This window comes from Pithys albifrons, chromosome 11 (assembly GCF_047495875.1).
Source record: "Pithys albifrons albifrons isolate INPA30051 chromosome 11, PitAlb_v1, whole genome shotgun sequence".
In the NCBI taxonomy this organism is placed as follows: Eukaryota; Metazoa; Chordata; class Aves; order Passeriformes; family Thamnophilidae; genus Pithys; species Pithys albifrons.
This window is the reverse complement of record NC_092468.1, coordinates 21,440,419-21,457,381: the sequence shown is the minus strand read 5'-3', so window position 1 is coordinate 21,457,381 and position 16,963 is coordinate 21,440,419. Positions and strand designations below refer to the sequence as shown.

Here is a 16,963-nt window from a genome sequence, read left to right as displayed (position 1 = left end):
TGCTCTCCACAGGACACATGAGCATAAATTGCCTTTACCTCTGAGAATACATAGAATTTCAGGCTGCATCTAACGTGCGAGGCAGGAGTGAAACTCTCCCTACATTCCCAGATTCTAATCTCATTTAAATTCACACGTATCTAGCATGCAGTAATAAAACTCCTTCAGATTTAAGGGAAATCAAGATCCAGTCAGTGTGATTAATCTTATGAATAAAAAGGTTTGGGATTAGACATTCTTTCTGTGTGACACTTCAGCAATATGCTGTTATAAAAGGCACAGCAGGAGTTAGTCTTGAAGTGTCAGAATAGCTTCTTTAGTGACAAAGCATTTATACATGTAAATTTTCAAAGAAACTTGGCAACCCTTTTGTGGGTTCAATTTGTACCTGTCATTCACTTGCAGATGCAAATTTGAGTTACTTGCAGCTCTAATTACAGAACTTGATTGTCATCACAAATCAGGTAGTGAGATGTGAAACGACTGAGGTTTGTGCCATCATTTGTTGTTATAACATGAGTGCAAATGTTATCATCAAAAAGCAAAGTCGACCAGGGCTTTGCCCTGCTAAGTATGAGTATTGCAAATAAATGCAATATGGAAATAAAAGGAATTTAATGGAGGGGCAGGAGAAGGGGGTGAATAATAAGGTTTGAGCAAGTGGTGAAAGCAAGACAGTAATAAGGGAAAGAAAAAGTAGGTTATTTTGTCTGATGCAACAAAGTATGATAATAGAGATTTTTTTTTTTCAGTTAAGTGTTTCTTAAGACAGCCATTAGTACCTTCCAAATCTCTCATCTGTAAGGAGTCCTAGTTCTTTTAGTTTTGCTGAGAGCTTTCTAATTTTCAAGTGAAAGATGATCTTATAAAATTATTCATCAGATAACTATTATGCTGTAACTTTCCAGTTTGTCATTACATTTATAAGAAAAAATATAACCATGTTTTAATTTCATCATAAAAGAATCCGATTTTTTTCTTCACTGAAAATGTTGAGGTGTGAAGATTGTTAATTATAACTCTATTAATTTCTTTTGTGAAAACCAGGAGGTAGGTACAACACATTACTGTGTCTCAGCTACTGTCTGCTAGACTGTGATAATTTACCATTTTTCTTTGGAGAATGTGGTGCATAAAAGAATGGTAGAAATAACAAAGAATTGGTTATTTTATATTTGTAGGGTAGGGCCTGGAAAGGTGAGGTAATTTCATTGTGTAGATTTTCAATTCTCAATTAAGAAATGGGCTAATGAAGAAGAAATAGCAATAGTTGAATGAGAGCACTTATCCAAGTTTAAAGGTGAATATGTAATTGTATTTAACACATAGACTACCAGATTCCATGGTGTTGCAATGCACTTAGTGAATTTTTCCATGTATATTATTTCAGCAGTCAGCCTTAGTCTCCTCTCTTTCCCTTTTCATTCAGCAGACACCTCAAAGAATAATTATTACTATGGTGATTTCTAAATTACTAGATCCATGGAGTCTACTTAACCTAATGTAAAAGGTTCCTTTTTTCCTCTCCCTTTTCTCATTACTGAAGGGGAACATTTTGGCCAGAACAATGGCTGTATACATGGGTACAGATTTATTAAGTCCAGTGGATTTGTACTGTTGTTTTACAAAATGGTGTCAACTTCCAGCTTGACTTTATTTGATAATGAATAGCTTTCCCAGGCCAAAAAGCCAATGACATCCAGGGCTTCCATGCCTCCCACACTCTTGCAGTCCAAAAGGCCACAGATAATTTCTGCCGAATCAAGCCCATAAAGAGAGAATTTATAATCAGCTTTAATGTATTTGAGAGCTAAAGTACCTTAGTCCTTCATCAAAGGGAATGATAAGAACCAGGATTAATATGGCCAGATTTAATTATTTCTGAGTGCATAATTACTCTTTAGCCTAACTGGACAGGAGGTGTGTTACTTCTTATTTTAAGTAAAGGAAAGGCATCTGCAAGCATACAATAGACACTAATGAGATTTGAAAATGCATCATGTTAGTTTCTTACCATTGATTGCAATACAAATAGAATAAATATTTGAATAATAATTTAAATAATGTAAGAACTATTTTTAAATTGAGCACAGAGTTCTTTAGGAGTTCCTCCTGTACATAGCATTCCTTTAGCTTTTATAGCAATGCTGTTCCTTGCCTTTAGAAAACATAAAATGCAGTAATCGCTTTTCCCCTTTTTTAAAGTAACTTAGGGGTCTACTTTCTCATTAACATTAATGAGAATTATGGGTATGCACCAACATGAGACTAAATGAGACTAAACCTTAGAGAGCCTTTTGATAAGTAAATCATCTTTGCATCAGCATTTCAGAGGCTTTAGTATCCTCTTTTTCCCCCATTAGTTATGGTAACCGATTACTTTGTTGGTATTTCATACATAAACTTTAGCTAAAATTTCAGCCAGCACAGTAAGACAGCATATCTATTTGAAGGCTTGTGTCTTAAACATAGCAAAATTAGTTTTTTTGTAATGGATTCCCATTTTTGTAAGTAAAATGCTCAAAGAGGAGAATTAATTTGGCCTTCACAGAAGGTGAAGAGAACCTACAATAGAGAAAACAGTGAAGAGTTTTGACAAACATGATTCTGTAAGATGTATATTCTTTTTTGTTCCTTTGGTTCCTAGTCCATCATGTCTTAGTATCAGTATTCTTAAAATTAGTTTCTGTTACCTGAATAGAATATTAAAATGATGGAAGAACCCTAAAGAATCGTATATTGAATAAACAGTCAGTGCTAAAGAAATAAATCTACTTGAGGGATGCATTTAATTTACAAAATCATAAACTATCTGTAGAATATTAATTGAAAGCTGCGGAAAATATCTGAGAATTATACACCTACTAAGCAATATCAGTTCTGATTTATTTTTACTTAAAAAGGCTATTGCTGATACATTTTGTAGGATCTTGCCATAAGATTTTATTTTGTTTATCTGCTAGTTATTTTAGCGTGTTTTCCTGCGTGAGGACTCAAGACATCAATCTCTCTTTATGATCATACAGACACAGCGATGCTGTTAGTCAGTGTAATAAGTTATCAGGAGAATCAGAAGCAAAAGCCATTTCTTACTGGTTTCAAAATGAGAGTTATTGCTGAAATGGGTGGAATTCTAATCCTGAGCTTCTCTTAATACTACTTCCACCATTGCAGAAAGTGTTTGCAGCATCTGCACATGAAACAGGCAACACAGAATATAAAGAGTCACGCTCAGGGCTCTACCCCCTCTTGGGTTACTCTGGGCTGAACCACTTCCTGCTGCCATGTGCCATTTTGCACAGCCCTGTGCATGGTGTGTCTTGGGCTATTGTTTCTTACAGGGATTTCCCAGCAATTTAAAAATATAAATTAAGTTTCATAGCATCCCTATGTGTGTAGATGAAGTTTAATAGACAAAGAGCTTCATGTTTGGTGCATGAAGATCAATCTCTGTTTTGTTTTCTTAATCTCAGAGAGTGTTGTAATTTCAAGACACAGAAAATCTGTCTGAGGATGTAATGAGTGTGGTCCATTATATTTGCAGACTGGGGCAAAACTGTGGCAGAAATAATCTCTCATCTCTTTCTTAGCACCATCCTGGGAGTGGTGCCTGGTGGGTCTGCCACGTGTCTCCATTGGGATGAGTCCTCCTGCTTAGGGAATGTGGCAAGCAGAGCCCTTGTATTGTGAAAGAGATCCATAGCTGGAACAAAAAGCATGTTTAATTTATGACAACTTAAAAATAGGTCAGCCCCTTTGCAAAAGGATTTGTCAAGCACTGGAACAGGCTGCCCAGGGAAGTGGTTGTGTCACCATCCCTGGAGGCCTTTGTAAGATGTGTAAATGTGGCACTCGGGGACATGGTTTAGTGATGGACTTGGCAGTGATGGGTTAGTGGTTGTACTCATCTTAAGGGTCTTTTTCAACCTAAACAATTCAATAATTATGAGGAAGAAGGTCTAATTTTTTTAAAATATTTTTCATAGAACCTCAAAACTGTATAAATAAGGATTACACAGGTTATTTTTAAAGCCAGCCTGTTATGCTTCACCATATTGTAAAATCAGGAATGGTATGAGATGAGACATTTGCATTGTGGTAGTTGATGCACTGTGTAATTGCAGTTGAGATTGGGAACCATGATCTACACAAAATACCTCATAAAGGCCAGCTATTAAAAAAAAGTAACATTCATTGTCTTGGTTTCATCCAGAAAACAAATTGCTCCTTTCTGTGCAAGTTATTTGGAGAAATGTGTGCTGTTTGCCTTTCCAGATGCTACTTTGTTTCTTCTGGTGACCTTTAAAATTTAGGAGATAAGAAGCTACTAAGTGTGTATGTGTGTGTATATATATATATATATATCTCCTTGCCTGTGTCTGGTTCTTCATTCTGAAGTACATAGCTCTTACAATTCTCGAGTTCATTCTTCCTGTTTACCCTGTTGATTTTTCTAATTTTATTCTTTTAGAAGTAAAGTTGCAGTGAGGTGTTTGAATGTGGGTGTTTGGATAGGGGCACATTATCGAAGTACGACATATTGTAAAGATTATATTTTAGGGCTTCTATCAGGAAAAACTGTTGCACACTGAGGTTTTTTACCAAACCGGGTGATTGTTGCAGGTGTGACTGTAAAAATGCTGGTGTTCAATTTATGATGTAAAATTTTAGCATTCTGTATTTAGAGTGATTTTAAAACTATACTTCTGACTATGCAGGAGTTTAGGTATTCAACCTCGGTCCAGTTCCTATTCACAGTTAAAGTTTCATGGTACTTCACGGGGCTTTTTTTCTGTTTCTCAAATCCATGCACCTGGTAAAAACATTTTATGATTTTTTTAAAAAATGCATTACTCCAATACATGGTATTTCGCCTATAAATGACAAGTTTAATGCTGAATGACTAATATCCTGTAAAATATCAGAGACAGAGAGAGCTTTTTAAATACAAATGTTTTAATACTCCACAGTGCTTAGAGTTAATGCATGTCTCTTGCCTACATCTACTGCAAATATCAACACATACTGTTCATCTCTTTTTGTTGTTGTTTTTGTCTATTGCTATTTTATGCATGAGGAAGTTATTGTTTTCTACTCTGTGCTTGGCTGGCTTTTTCTTTTTTGTTGTTACTTAGCCCTGTGTTCGTACTGATTGCTTTCTCGCATGCAAATTACAGAATGTCATGGAAATGAGAGAGCTCTGAAAAAAAAAGGAAAGATAATGCTGAGTTCCAACTGTCTTTTGTTTGTGCGTAAGTGTGTAAAATATATGACATGGAAGTATTTTTTCAGAATGGCCTTTGACTTTCCTTCTGATGCATATTTTTAATACTCAGTAAAGGAGTGGGAATTTTTCCCACTGGAAAATATGATGAATCTATTAATACTTGTTAATAATACTGGTGTTGGACACAAAAAGATTTTTGTGTCATTATCCTTTTGTAGTGGTAAGGAATTATGAAACTGTATGTCTTGCCCAAGCTAAAACTTCAAATCTACATTCAATACAATTTTTGTACACTGTGCATGAAATTCTGGCCATACTGAAATCAATGGTAAAAGTCACTGTGGTCAGTTGGTCAAGGATTTCACTCTTGTTTCTGGTTTAAAGATGGATTGTCACGTTTCTTTACAAATATCTCAGCAGGTAGTCAAAGGTTTCAAGGGTATCTATGATTCTATTTAAAAGAAAATATAATGAGAGTGTAAAAAAAAAAGTCAGATCTGTGCTTACTTTTATAAAGCATGAGCTTAAATGGTTGAATGTAAAATGTGAATTAGCATTTCACAGAAAATATTGTTTTAACTAACTGTCAAGACATTTATTAACCACCTTATTGCATCAAATGCAAGAGGTAATTTGGCCGTTCTTGTCTCCGCTATTCCTAATAACGGCAACAGGAAAAAACAATTAAATGAAGTGGACAAATATAGTTTATGGCGGGGTATGCTTTTAGTAAACAAGCTTTGATTCTTCATTTAAAAATGATAAAACACTGGGCACTCTTTGATTCTTGTGCTAGATGTTTCTAATAGCCATACCCCCTAGGGAAGGTTTTGCTGTAATGTTTGAAAATTGTAATGAGAAATTGGTTTGTTATAAAATAAGATTTCCCTCCCTGCAAATGTTTTTCTTGAAACGTCCGTGGGAATTTAATATTCACTGTTTTTTTCCTCAGTCTTGTATATTCTTGAATTGTCTTTTTTCCTCCATTTTCTCCGTTCTTAATCCTAGGTCCCCTTACAAAGAAACAGACAGATGATTTAGGTGATAATGACGGTGCTGAAGATGAAGGTATTTTTTGCCGCCAAACTGATTTGCATGACAAGGATCCCTGAAAATCTTTTTTCTCCCCTCTTTTTTTGACTTCTTGTCTTCTTTTGAAGAGTTTTTTTTTAATTCCCATTTTTGATGTGTTTTGTCTTCTTGCTTGTTGTTATACATATATATTTTTAATTTTTTAAAAGAAAGAATGTTGTTAAGTTCTACGTTTTGATACAAAACAGTAACAATATTTAAAAAGGAGGGTTTTTTGTTTTCTTGAAATGGACTTTTGATATGTTGCATCCCACCTTTTGACTGAATTTTGTCCATACTATTTAAACTAACACTCTTTTAAAGTTTCTCTGTACACCTTTTTGCATGTTTTCTAACCCTATGTATTTCACCGAGTACAAAGATGTTTCTTTTTTTTCACTGACTGATCTCAGTTTGATAAACATACAAAATGTTGTGTTTATAAAAGGAAAAATACAGAACATTCTTAAAAAGTGTCTCTTAAGCAACTGAATTTCCCCAAATCCAAACCCTTCTGCATTTAAACGGCTATGAAATGATATAAATAAATGAAAGGCTACCCCACCTCCCTACAGAAGGGAGAGGGCTGTAGAGACAGGCAGTATTGGCTGTTGGTGAGGCTCTGTGGAGCTAAACTAAAACCAAAAAATTCTGATCCCTTCTGCTTTCTACAAGCATATAAAGATGCCTATCTGCTTGAGCTGACCCTTAGAAAACCCTATTACCAAGTAAAATCAAAACTTTGAAATGTCAAGCATATTATTCTGTTCATAAATTACGTCTGTTAATCACAGAGCTATGCAGATTTGATATTTTTTCAGGGCTATGAAAATGGTAACAAGGGGCTCTTTTCCTGAGCAGTCTCATCCCTTCAAGTAGATGTGCTTCAAAATTCTGAATCTTAAACACATACTTTGTGTGTTTTATGGTCAATGAGTAAAACAAATTACCATATGGGACTGGTAGAGTTGCTGCTTCCTTCTCTGTTAATATCTTGGGGGAAGGAATGGCCAGACACTGAGATGAAACTTAAGTTGTAATCAGAAAGGCTCTTAAGAAGTTTTTCATCACACAGAACATTAACAGTTTAACTTAAACAAAAACATGTAGTCTTATCACAAGAGATGAAGGAAGGCAGATATGAACATTTAACTTCTTACTCAAAAAATGAACAGAGACTTACAAATGAACCCACAATTTTATAAATATTTGGTTTATGATCCCTTATTGAAAGTCAAGCAGTTGGCCCAAGATTTGCATGATTTGATAATTTAATAGTTGAAAATCTCCTTTGAAGGGTCTCATAAGTAGTGGTTTAACCCAGCAGACACCTAAACACCACAGAGCCACTCACTCACTCACTGCTCCCCAGTTAGATGGGAATAGAACTGGGGAAAGAAACAAAAAAGTAAAATTATTGAGAAAAACATAGCTTAATAGAAATTAAATGAAAATAATAGTAACAATGATAAAAGAATGAGAATATACAAAACATGTGATGAACAATGTAGTTGCTCCCACCTGCTGACTCAGCTGATCCCGAGCAGTAACCTGTGGACAGCTTTCCCCCAGTTTGTATGCCATAGGGTATGGAATATCCCTTGGGACTGTTGGGATCAGCTGTGTCCCCACCTAGCTTACACCTCCCCACACCTACTTGCTAGTGGGGTGAGAAGCTGAAAAGTCCTTAGTGCTCAGCAACAAGTAAAACATCAGTGTGTGATCAACATTATTCTGATCCTGAATGCAAACCCCAGCACTATATCAGTCTAGGGAGAAAATTAACTGTATCCCAGATGAAATCAGGACACATAATCAGAACTACTTATGATAATTCAGATCATCTTAGCTTTATGAGGCCAAGACATTTTTACGTTAGTTCACAACAGAATATTGCAAGGGGCATTCTTGTGAATTCTCCAAGATCTGTGATATTGAATTAGCCATTGTAAAAGTTACTCTGTCTTGTTTTAACAATATGTTTTAAGAAAGCCTTTGAACTTGGGTTATTCACCCGGTGGGCCTTAATAGCTCTTCTAAATTGCTGTATAATTGCCAAGACAAATGCTAACGACTTAACGTTTGTTGAGTCCTTCTCTGCTTAGACACACTTAAAAGAGACTACTCAGTTTGCTGAAATTCAGCAGAGAGTGGTAGCTGTCAGAAAGTGGTTTTGTAGGTAGGATGAGAAAGTAGGGATCTCAGTCTTGGGAGAACAAGTGTCCATGTCAGAGGAAACCTGTCTCCCACACTGACAATTGTAGAAGAGAGAAGGACTGTAAGAACACAGCAGTCAAACTACAGGGGAAGAAACACATTTACAACACTAATAAATCTCTGTAATTTATAGGACTGGGATTAATTTTCTCTGCCGTACAAGTGACAGTTTTGTTCTCCTTTCCATGCCAATAGAAGAATGCAGGCAGTAATGAGACTTTTACTGCTTCTGAGAGGCACAGAGGGCAAATTTAAATTTTTATAAGCAGTAGACACTAAAGGCTGCTGAGATGTCTGCTGGGTTGGTAGAAACCTTGTCTGCCGAGACCCTGAATTTTCCAATGGAGGAGTATTATCAAGTCTCCCACATTTTGTGAACCTGCTATTCTGCATTGAAACTCTAGCACTTGTTGCATGTGTAAAACTGAAGAGTTTACAAGCCTAGTCATATGTATTTAGGTATGAGTAGCAGGCAAGAGAGAGGCAAAGCAAAAGGTCACCTTAGCTGTCTAATATTTTGCTATACTGTCCATCAAACCCTTCACCTTTTGCAGTATGGTAGATTTTATGCAGTGTAAAATTCTCCAAATGAATAACTGTGGAAAAAATAAAATAAATGAATGATGAATTTGGAATGTTAGGAAGACTGGGCTATAGATGGTGCAAAACAGTTGTGTCATATAACCATAGAATCCATGGTACATAAACTACATCCAGTGATTTCTAAAACACCCAGGATGGTCTCTGTATTAAGTAATCCAGAGATCTCATGCTTGTTTATTGTAGTAAAAAGCATTCTTTCTTTCTGAAGAAAGATCTTCCATAACTGCTTCTTGGATCAAATGCCTGTAGAGCATTTTGTGTTGTGGCACTCAAGCATAGAGTTTGATTAGAAGATTTCATTTTAAAACACTGCTCAATAATCCTAATCTCATGAGCTGCTGCATGTCACCACCACAGTATTTTGGTCCAAATCTTGCCAGCAGAGCACTGGAATCAGTAATCAAACTTAGATCTCTGGTATGTGCTGCAACCAGTAGACCCGACTTAATTAGATCATTTTTCATTTTTGTTTTCAAAAGACCCAAAGGCAGTAGAGCACATTACCAGCTAATGATCTGCAAATTTGCTACTTAAAAAATGAAGGTGTTTTCAGATTCTGTGAGTGTGAAATCTGTGGAAAGTCAGAAACAACATAAATGCCTTTTTTCCCCATTCTTCTTTCTGTTTAACCCTTTCACGTCTACACTTTGTTGCTTACCTGTTTTTCAGTAAGTATTGAACTACTCAAGCAGGTACCAAGTAACAGAGTGGCAAAAGCACCTGCAACCAGTGAGCACTGGGGTTTTCCCTTTGCACAGCAGTGGTGGACTTGCCTATTTGCTGACATGCACATAGACAATATCTAGTATAGATGCAAGATTTAACTTCAAGATGCCCATCAGTTACATAAACTGTACCTTCCCCAGTTTAGAAACAAGATTTAGTTTTAGAAAGTAAAATATTTTAATCGTAATGTCTTAGTCTTAATTTTGGTAGGGCAATAGTTTGACTTTATTTTGGCCATAGCAAAGACCAGTGACTCGTATGCACTCTTAGTTCCTATCCACTAAAATCCTAAGTGTGATTTAAATTATGGCAGCACAGATCATTAATCAGCCATTGTACTCTGGGATCAGAACTGGACTTCTAGGCAGTCAGTGGTGTATGGAATATCCATGGAGGACTGCTCACAAATGAATTCTTCTCATCCACCACTCAGTTGTACACACTTTACTTGGCATATCTCTCTGTCAGTCTTAGATCCTTATTTAGTCCCTATTTGAGCATCTCTCTGTTTTTAATGTATTTATCCTCACAGCATCCATCTGCAATAGAGGAATGCTATTGTTCCATTCTTAGGAATGAGGAATACAGATGCTAACTTTGAGGAATGCTAACACTGTGTCTATAGTAAGGCAGGGAACTGAGTACATGCCTCAGAAGTGGGATCTGCACTGTAATTTCTGGATGATTCTGCTTTTCCCATCTTCCTTTTGATTTTTCCTGTGGAAAAGGAGACAGATTAGGAGCAGATGTTGCTGTTTGCTCACAGGCTGTAACTGTGATGATTCTAATAAGTTAGTCTGATGCTCTGTCTTTTATGGGCTATTGGACTTCATCGACTGAAAGAAGTTCTTGGTCCAGAGCATGTTTTAAATCAAAACAAACAAAAATCGACTCAAATATTAAATTGTTAATGATGCAGAATGCATCTGCAAGTCCCTTCATATGCTTAACAGACTGAGTGGCATTGGCACAAAGGAGCACATTTCAGAATTGAGGGTCTCTGGAACCCCTATCACTCCATTAGCATTAAAATAGACTGGATTGCCAAGTTTAACATTTCATCTGCCATCAGCTGTCCTGGTAAGAGATGGGGTGAGAAGCAATCGTTCCGTCTGGCACTGGTTGCACATTTCGGACTTCAGAGATCAGTAAACAGCAGAACACATTTGTCTACCCAGCAAAGCAACCACATGCTCCAGCTTTAATTAGGAGCCTCTAATGAGTGCCAGCCAGGCTGGGGTGACAGATCTTACCCCTTTGGGTGAGCTTGATGACTGATGCACGTAGCCACACTCATGGTTCCTGCTCATCCTGTCTCCCATTCACGTTAGTTCTGTGATATCCCCTCCCAACTACAGCTTCCAATGCCACTGCACATTAAATTTTGCTGATTATATTTTCCCTTTGCACTGAGAAATTCAGTTCAAATTGTTTTGTACTTTTGTAGTGATGTTATTAATACTTGAAAACATGCATAATAAAATTCTGACAGACCTTTATTTAAGCACTTCTTTAGGGCTCTATTCCACTTTTAACACTGCCCCGCATTGCTTGTGCATTGAAGAGTCTGTCAGCTCTCACATTTCTAATTATCATATTTCAATAATTTAAAGTTACTACCTACTCAGCTATCGAGGTCCTGCTCTAATGACAATCTGCTCCAGATGCTTACCTGTAAAAGCTCTGGCCTTTTTTATGTCAGAATATACATTCAATTAATCTCCATTCAGGATCTCAAATAATTTTCAGGTGAAGGTAGTTAAGCATTTGAGAGTACACCAAACTATTTCCTGGTTTGATCAACAGGAAAAAACCCCCAAAGAGATAATTCTATTTGTCTGATACCTGATGGGTCCAGGCTGTATTTTAAAATAGAAAACACATCTACAACTTTGCTGCACTCCTATCAGATGTTCAGTAGTTACTTTAATGGTTTCTGAACATCTAGTTTTATATATCATTTTAAAATCATGGAATTAATGAATGTTTACATATTAGCTCTAAGTGCACTTGCTTATTAAAATGGTAGTGCATTTGTAAGGCACCTGATGGATTTGAAGTGAAAGATCAAATGCTGTTAAAAGGCTTTAAAATGATTAAGAGTAGCACTGGTTTGTACCATGCTCTACTCAAATATTTTTGACAAAAGCTTATGGAAGAATTACACATATATCATATAACATTATATTGAGGGGAAACAGCTCTTACAGCAACCAATCTAAAAGTTTTCCAGTATTCTTGTGCTCTTTCATGTTTGAAACCCAAGATTTAGTTAACACTGTACATCAAACTGTCACAATTTTTTATATTATCTTACCTTTATATTATTTATATTATATTACCAGCACTAAACTAATTATATTTTTTGTGTGACGTTGTCTCCAGGTCGGCTTTCTTCCTTTCCCAATTTGGTTGTTCCCTGCAAATTATACTTTTTAAGTCATGTGACCAATTCACATCTGCTTTGAATGACTGAAGCTGTAATTATGTTTTGTTATAGATGACAATTGTGACTGGTATTCACAGCCAGACCTGGTTCCCTGTTGTGTGAGGGAACAAACACAGAATAAAAGACAGCCTCATTCCTAAATTGTAACATAATTAAGATGAGAAATAAAAGGTAGATATAACCAACATTTTAAAGGTACAGAAGAGAGGAGATAATAGAAAAAAAATTTTAATGTATATGCAATGATACAACTCTGCTGTACAGTAAGACCTACTTAGATGTTTTATGAACTAGCAAAAGCCAAACAAATCATAGCCCTCAAAACTTATCTTCTGTGTGATTAAAAACAGAACTGAGATGAATTTGAGAAGGATTTTGAGCAGCGCTATCCTGGCATATGTCTTTGAAAACATGAATGTGTCTGCTTTTTAATTAAAGCAACACTTAATAAAAAGCAACAAAAAAGTGCAGGAAGCAACTAAATTAAATCAGTCTATAAATCTACACCTGACAGAAATGCCACATTTACGCCCCAATTCTTCAGGTTCAGAATGAACTGCATCCACAAATAACTATTAATCTGCATCTGTGGATAACTATTAATCTGTGTGAGAAAGTGTAACTAGAGTTTCCTGACCTACTCCAGCACATGCACAAATAGGACTGACACCAGCCAGTAGGAAAAAATGAAAGATGTATTGAATCATGTATGGTCAGGTTTTGAAAAGTGTGTGAGTGCCAAGACATCAATTATTTTCTTTGTTGAATTGGACACTTGACTTCAATAAGCACTTCTGAAAAGTTCATCTTTCTGCAACTTTTGTACCAATAGAGATTTTTCTCCTCTCAGAGTGTTAATACTTCCTCCAGTTTAGGTTTAAAGAATGAGAGTTTTCATGGGGAAATATTTTCTCTCTTTCGGATATGAATCAATTCTTGATTACAGTCTGATTTTTTTTCTCTCTTCCTTTGATCTTATTATTTAATAACATCCACTGTTAATAACATCTATACTTAAACAACACTCTCCCAGCTGAATATTTGTACCTTTCAAATATTCCTGGCTGCAACCAATATGAAACCCCTGACTAAAATGCAGTGATCTGTCTTTTATCCATAAAGAGCTTCACAGATTTTTGTATAATCCGTAGCCCAGAGTCCCACCAGCCTCAGCTGGGTACTGCATAACATCACAGGTGTCTCCAGGACTCAAGGACTGCCCAGGAGATACAAAAGCACCATTTTTTTCTCTTATAGAAGGGATTCCTCTTCAGACTGATGATTCTGGCAAAGCAATGTGAGGAAAACTCATTCCATGTGTTGTCTGCTCTGACACAGCACAGAGGCAAAGCTAAAAATTAGCCCTTCTTTGCCTATTTATAACCTTTACAACAAGATCACTGCTAGAAAATAACAAAAAATATGGTATAGACTGAAATCTTGTTCATGAATGTGTGCTTCCATTCTCACATAAAGGAAGTCCATTCTTTTCTGAATACTCTAATATTATTTTCCAGATAAACAGGCCAGTGCTACCAACATTTCATTGCTGTTCACAGTTGGTGCTCTGTAATTCTATGTAATTTTAATTAAAGAAGGATTCTGAGACTGTCTCCCCCCTGTGCTACCATCAAGCATACAATTAACTGTGTACAATTTCTGCTGGGAACAGTCACACAGTGATTTCAGATTAATAATTTATTATTGCTTCCATATTTGTATCAAAAAAAAAAAGGGCAGCATAGAGTATGAACAAACCATCTACTAAAAACAGTATAGGAATTTGAAAAGATTTTTTCCTCAGTGTGGATTTTAAATCTGAGAAGCTCATAATTCCATCCTGTGGACCATGAAGATAAATAATCTCTGTAGCTTTGCACTCTGAAAACTGCATGTTGGAAAGCCCTTGCTACATGGAGAGCAATGAGAACAATTTCATGCACAACCTTTCCTCATCCTTTGGTCTCGAATAAGTGATTGTTCTAGTACTTCTAATACTGAAGGCCCAATTTCTGATCTTGACTGTTTTGGCATTTTCTTCAAATTAGAATCAATATCAAAGGAATAGTAGCAGTTGGCTTTCTCTAAACAGACACGTCTGCGCTGATCTTTCTCAGCGAGTTCCAAAAGCAGGGCTTGTAGTGTAACTGCCCTCACCTCATCCTTCCAGTGCTTCAGAAACCATTCAAACAATTCTACCAAGGGCTGACTTGAAAGCTTCTTAACTAAGATCTCTCCAAATCAAAGGAGTAAACAATACATCTGAGGTTTCTTCCAATGCTGAAGGCAGCAATCAGGGAAGTGACTTGAATACTGTCATAATGACAAAAAATGTCTTTGAATCAGAATATTCAGTACAGCTCCTCATTGGGAAACTTTTCTACACTCTTCTCCTATTGTCTTTCTTGATTTTTGAGGGACTTTTATGGCACATTATGATCTGGGTGGTGGAAAGGACTCAGGTACCCAGTAAATCAGGTCAAGATGCAATTTAATCCAGATGTAAGAGTTTAAATTTACACATTAGCTGTTGTACTTCCTGTCCAACAGAAAAAACCCTCCAACTTTAAAAACCTGTATCAGCCTATACTAACTATTTTGAATTGGTACTCAGGAGCTGCTTTTCCCCATGAGGAGCAGTAGTGTTCAATTATTCACAATTTTATTCTGACTAGATCCATCAGTTTGCAAATAGGACTATTTGGGAGTGGAGGGATACCTTACCTAAAACAAAATTCAAAGCAGTGTTACAATATCTAATTTTGTTGTCAGAGGGAATGGCAGAGCTTCTAAGATTTAAAATTGTTCCCCTGCATTTGATGTCACCCTTAAGAACATTACAATTAGTTTGACTACAGGGTGGGAATGTATTAGTATGGTTCCAGGCAGCTATTTTTTTCAAATATACAGTAGTTTTTCATGATTTAGGAAACTAAAAGGTACCTGTGAACCTTGACCTTTAGGCTACCCAGGTTAAAAATAATATTCATTCAAGGTCTAAGTATTAAACTTCCAATTACTTTTTAAGAACTCTGACTTCAGAGCCATCCAAAGACATTTCTTTTACAAATTACTGATCTTACCACGTTGGAAGCAATCAACAATTTATGTATGGCCAGAAATGTTGTTTATCTTAATGTGTTGAATTTCTCTTAGCTAAGGGAACAGAAAGAGGGATGAGCTTTCAGAAGTGTTCAGCTGAAATGAACTCACACTTGTGTTGGTTGGCATTTTCCATCCAGTTCAGCGGGAACAGACTCAGACCACTGTCCCACTGCATTTGAGCAAATGCGTTACCATTTTCAATTCCTTTCTGCTTTGCTGAGGCTGTTTCAAAAATAGGAAATGTAGTTACAAGCGAGCCCCAAAGAAACACTTGTGCCTACCTGACCATGTCCTTATGTAAAAGATGTTGCTTGAGAAACACTTCAAGAAAAATAACCTCACTAAAAAAAAATTAAAATATTGCATGTATCTTCGTTGGTATTTTCTTGAGATAAAATGTATCTTAATATTTTTTCCAGACATTCGGGACAGTGGGGGACCTAAGCCTGTGATGGTGTATATTCATGGAGGGTCCTACATGGAAGGCACTGGAAATTTATATGATGGCAGTGTTCTAGCAAGTTATGGGAATGTGATAGTCATCACAGTCAACTATCGCCTTGGGGTACTTGGTAAGAAGCTTTCAGCTTTCCATTAATCCCTGCTATCTGCAATGCAATTCATATTATACATGAGAATGTATTTGGGAAAAAAAATTGCAACAGAACAACAACAAGCATTTGAAAATATTATTTGTCATTTAAAAGTTTGCATTCTGGGGATGACATGTGAAGACATTACAAGTGAACCTGCTGTCATGCTTTTAGTGTTTTAGTGATATGAAACAGGTATTCCCACTGCTGAGCTGTCCAGACAGAAGAGTTTTGGGGTTTTTTATTGTTATTTTTTAAAATATGAATAACAGTGTTGCTTTCCTTCATGGACAGACAAATTGTTGTTTTTTTAAAAACTATTAAGTCATAGACAAAAGGATTTTCTATTGGAAAGAAAGAGACTGAGTTCTGAGATTTTGAAAAAGTGAATGATTTCATGGAAACACCTTTTTACCTGTTTGTTTTGAGTTTCATTGTGGTTTTGAGAAGTGTTACAGGTGTCATTCGAATATTGCCAGTATTTCTTTTCCAGGCTAAATCAGAGAATGGATTAGAGAATGAAAGAGTTATCTCTGACTGTTTCAACTGCACTCAGTAGAAGATGCTCATGTTGTTGTTAGATGTGTGTGGTATTGCTCTGGTTGCTTGTATTTCTGAGAAAAATTACTTTGCTGTTTCCTTTGCTATTTCCTGCTTTCCTGTTATGGAGATCAGGAACTTCAGAAAGCTTCTCTAGGCATAAAGGTATTCCCTGTATCATCCCAAGGGCTGTGGCAGCCACGTGTCACTCACAGCACAAAGCTGGTTCTGAAAGCCAGTCGATTTTCAAATCATGGGCAGGAGCAATGTCTGCCACTCTGGTTTTCTTTTGTGTTGTCATTTTAACTCATGATTGCTCAGTTTCTTGGTGTTTTGAATTCAGTTAGCATAGTCCCCAAGTGCATTGGATCTCATATGCTCATATGGGTAATTTTCTTCCAACAGTTTCATTTTTGTTAAAAATTTGACATC

At 36.3% G+C, this 16,963-nt stretch overlaps 1 protein-coding gene across 7 annotated transcripts in view; it reads left to right on the top strand.

Annotated features, from left to right (window-relative positions):
- Positions 1–16,963, top strand: part of NLGN1 (neuroligin 1) — a 391,414-nt gene that overhangs the window by 173,600 nt on the left and 200,851 nt on the right. For 5 of the 7 annotated variants that reach the window (XM_071566521.1, XM_071566518.1, XM_071566515.1 and 2 more), the window contains 2 exons: positions 6,236–6,295; positions 15,818–15,970. In XM_071566521.1, the coding sequence (XP_071422622.1) occupies positions 6,236–6,295; positions 15,818–15,970 (213 nt within the window). The remainder of the gene's footprint in view (positions 1–6,235; positions 6,296–15,817; positions 15,971–16,963) is intronic. The other 2 variants (XM_071566520.1, XM_071566519.1) reach the window with 1 other exon arrangement.